The 3676-nt window shown below is 45.6% G+C and overlaps 1 protein-coding gene across 1 annotated transcript; it reads left to right on the forward strand.

Moving 5' to 3' along the window:
* Positions 1-351: 351 nt before the first annotated feature.
* On the forward strand, positions 352-2966 carry LOC107265721. The gene is made up of 3 exons (XM_015735456.2): positions 352-1393; positions 1468-2425; positions 2582-2966. Exons 1-3 carry the CDS (start codon positions 352-354, stop codon positions 2964-2966), a joined length of 2385 nt encoding a protein of 794 aa, XP_015590942.2.
* The last annotated feature ends 710 nt before the right edge of the window (positions 2967-3676 follow it).

Raw genomic sequence — 3676 nt, forward strand, 5'->3', positions numbered from 1 at the left:
AAGAGTTTCGAAGACTTACGTGACGCCATATGTCAACAACCTATACTGCAGTACCCTGACTTTACACAACCATTCATCCTAACCACGGACGCGTCAGGTCACGCGCTCGGTGCAGTGCTGAGTCAAGGTCCTGTCGGACAAGATCTTCCCATAGCATACGCCTCTCGTATACTCAATGGCGCAGAATTAAATTATTCCACTACGGAAAAGGAATGTTTGGCCATGGTATATGCAGTGAAATATTTCCGCCTCTACCTATACGGACGAGAATTTACGTCAATAACAGACCACCGACCACTAGTATGGTTACACTCTGTGAAAGACCCAACATCCAGGCTGATGCGATGGAGAATGAAGCTCGCGGAATACAACTATCAGGTGGTGTACAAATCCGGCAAAAAAAACCTAAATGCCGATGCTCTTTCAAGAAATCCGGTCACAGATGCCGAGGAGATCAATATAGCTCCACTGACTGGTTCTGGTAACATCAAACGCAGCAGGGGTAGACCTCCGAAAGGTTCTACTAAAAACCAGGAAATTAGCCAGACAACCGAACCAGGCACCGAGTCACGTCTCAAACGAGGTAGAGGAAGACCCAAAATCCTGCGATCTTCCGTGTCACCATCAGTCGAAACGATACCCGAACAAAGCAGTGAAGACGAGTCTTCCTCGGAAGACAACGACATTGCTAGTTCCGACCAAGAGTATCGCCCACCGATATACCAGCGAAGAAAGAGCATGTTACCCAGCCTGACAGAAGGAATTAACACACGAAGTAGAAGTAAGAGAGCTCTTGAAGTAGGTCCAAGCAGTGCTCCCCCTATTTTAAATACGGAGGAAAACTTCTCGGATTGGCAAACATCAAAAACAACCACAAGGGAAACGGAAACACGAAAACCTGAACCACAGAAGGAAATAGTAGAACTATCATCAAACCCCGAAGACACTGATTCGGATGACGAAGACACTGATTTGGAGGAGGCCCGAGAGGAAGAACCACCAATCATTGGCGAATCATCGAAACAGCTAAACCAGCCTCCGATCCACAAGAGGAGAGGTTCGATGTTACCCAGGATACTAGAAACAGAAATGGAAGAATACCGGAAACAAAAAGAGGATGCGTCGCCACCACTAAGAAGTGCACCCCCAGGGACTGGCAACTTCTTCCGTACGGGAGAAGAAGACGCCGACGAATTGGCCGAGAAAATAAATTCTGAAATTCGAACGCTACACGAGGCTTGGAAACAAGCGCAAGCTAATCGGTCGCCCCCGCGAGCACCAAAAGGGAGAAAGGAATCTACCAACGATATCCTCAAAGACTTCGACGATTTCTGCGTAGAGCAAAGAGAACAGATCAACGACGCAGAACAAAGTCTTCGCAAGATTAGGGAAAGTTTGACGAAATTGGGAATAGTCTCTGACAAGAGCTCGGAAGATGAAGGAAATACAACCAGACCGGATAACGAGACAAACAAAGTCTTCGCAAGATTAGGAAAAGTTTGACAAAAATGGGAATAGTCTCTAACGAGAGCTCGGAAGATGAAGGAAATACAACCAAACCGGAAAACGAGACGTGTTCACATAAATCTCATCTACCGACACCACTTCCGAACTTTCCACCAAAGGCACGGTCGACACCCCAGGTTCGAGCCAAGGACACAGCTGAGCCGCGATACGAACGGGTGCTCCCAGATAAGATAAGCTCGAATAACAATGAAACGGAACCGCAACGGGAAAGCGTACCAACACAACCAGGTCACCGACCTGATGCTACCATAGATCTAGGAGTTGACATAGACTGGCCCTCAGGAAAGGATTGGGATGAAACGATCCCTATGATAAATATCAGAAGCAGTCGCGAATGCATGACTTTCGAAAAGGATAATTACGCTCATTTCATCTCAGCTGACTGTGAACTAACAACACCTATAGGGAAGCTAATGATAGACCTAGGCATTATAGATCTGGAAGACTTCAGAGATCGGAACCCCCAGAAAGGGCAAGTCCTGATCAGTAAAAGAGGGAAATATCGGATTTTCAGCATAGTATGCAAAATATATCATTTCGAACGCATTACGCCAGAGGATATACGCACAGAGTTGGATAACTTGCATCTGGCCTTGTTGGAAACAAGCACCAAGACCTTGCGCATGTCATGTGTAGGTGACGAACCGAGCGCTCTACCTCCTAACACACTGCGCGAATTGCTGCATAAGGCATTCCCCGATAGTGACGTCACCATCACGCTCTGTTACGGGCAAGTACAACTACCTCCGGAAGAGCTGAGGAGGGAGATAATTCAGGAGTACCATGATAGCCTGGTAGGAGGACACAAAGGCGTAACCAAAACATACAAACGGATACGCGAACGCTATTATTGGCCAGAATTGAAACACGATGTCCAAGAATATGTTAGAGCCTGTAGGAGTTGCCAAGAGCAAAGGAGGGAGATAATCCAGGAGTATCATGATAGCCTGGTAGGAGGACACAAAGGCGTAACCAAAACATACAAACGGATACGCGAACGCTATTATTGGCCAGAATTGAAACACGATGTCCAAGAATATGTTAGAGCCTGTAGGAGTTGCCAAGAGCAGAAATTAGTTAGGGTAAAAACAAGAGAACCAATGGTCATAACGGATACTCCTCTAGATGCTTTCGAGAAAATATCCATAGACACCGTAGGACCCCTCCCCATCACACCTAATGGGAACCGACACATACTAACAGTGCAGGATAACCTTACAAAATATTGCATAGCTGTCCCCATACCAAACGTCAGTGCAATAACAGTAGCCGACGCCCTTGCACGGCATGTAATCGCAAACTTCGGTGCGCCTAAGATTATCCTTACTGATCGTGGAGGATGTTTTGTTAGCAAACTACTTCGTAAGATTGCCAAAATATTTAAAATCAAGCATGTAACTACGTCGGGATACCATCCAACCTTACAAAATATTGCATAGCCGTCCCCATACCAAACGTCAGCGCAATAACAGTAGCCGACGCCCTTGCAAGGCATGTAATCGCAAACTTCGGCGCGCCCAAGATTATCCTTACTGATCGTGGAGGATGTTTTGTTAGCAAACTACTTCGTAAGATTGCCAAAAAATTTAAAATCAAGCATGTAACTACGTCGGGATACCATCCCCAAATTAACGGATCACTAGAGCGAAGTCACCACGTGCTAACAGAATATCTGAAACATTATTTACACAAATACGACGATTGGGATCAGCTGATCTCTTTTGCAATGTTCTCCTATAACACTTCCGTTCACGAGAGCACTAACTTCACACCACATGAACTAGTATTTGGGAAACTAGCGAGGCTACCGACACCACTACCTTCAGACGAAAAACTCGAGACATACGGAACGTACCTGAATGAACTCATTACCAAATTGAACGACCTCAGACAGATAGCCGGTCAAAATCTAGTGAACGCCAAATACCAATCTAAAGAGCGATACGATAAAAAGGTAAACCCTCGCCATTACCAAATAGGCGATATGGTGTACGTACTAAAGGAACCTCGAACAAGCAAATTCGATAGTCATTATACCGGCCCATACACGGTGGTTGACATCACCGATCATAACAATGTCATTCTAGAAACACAGCAAGGAGACCGATTTCTAAAACATACGGATAAGGTAAAACTAGCTACCCAAACA

Source organism: Cephus cinctus, unplaced genomic scaffold (assembly GCF_000341935.2).
Source record: "Cephus cinctus unplaced genomic scaffold, Ccin1 Ccin1_scaffold0234, whole genome shotgun sequence".
NCBI lineage: Eukaryota > Metazoa > Arthropoda > Insecta > Hymenoptera > Cephidae > Cephus > Cephus cinctus.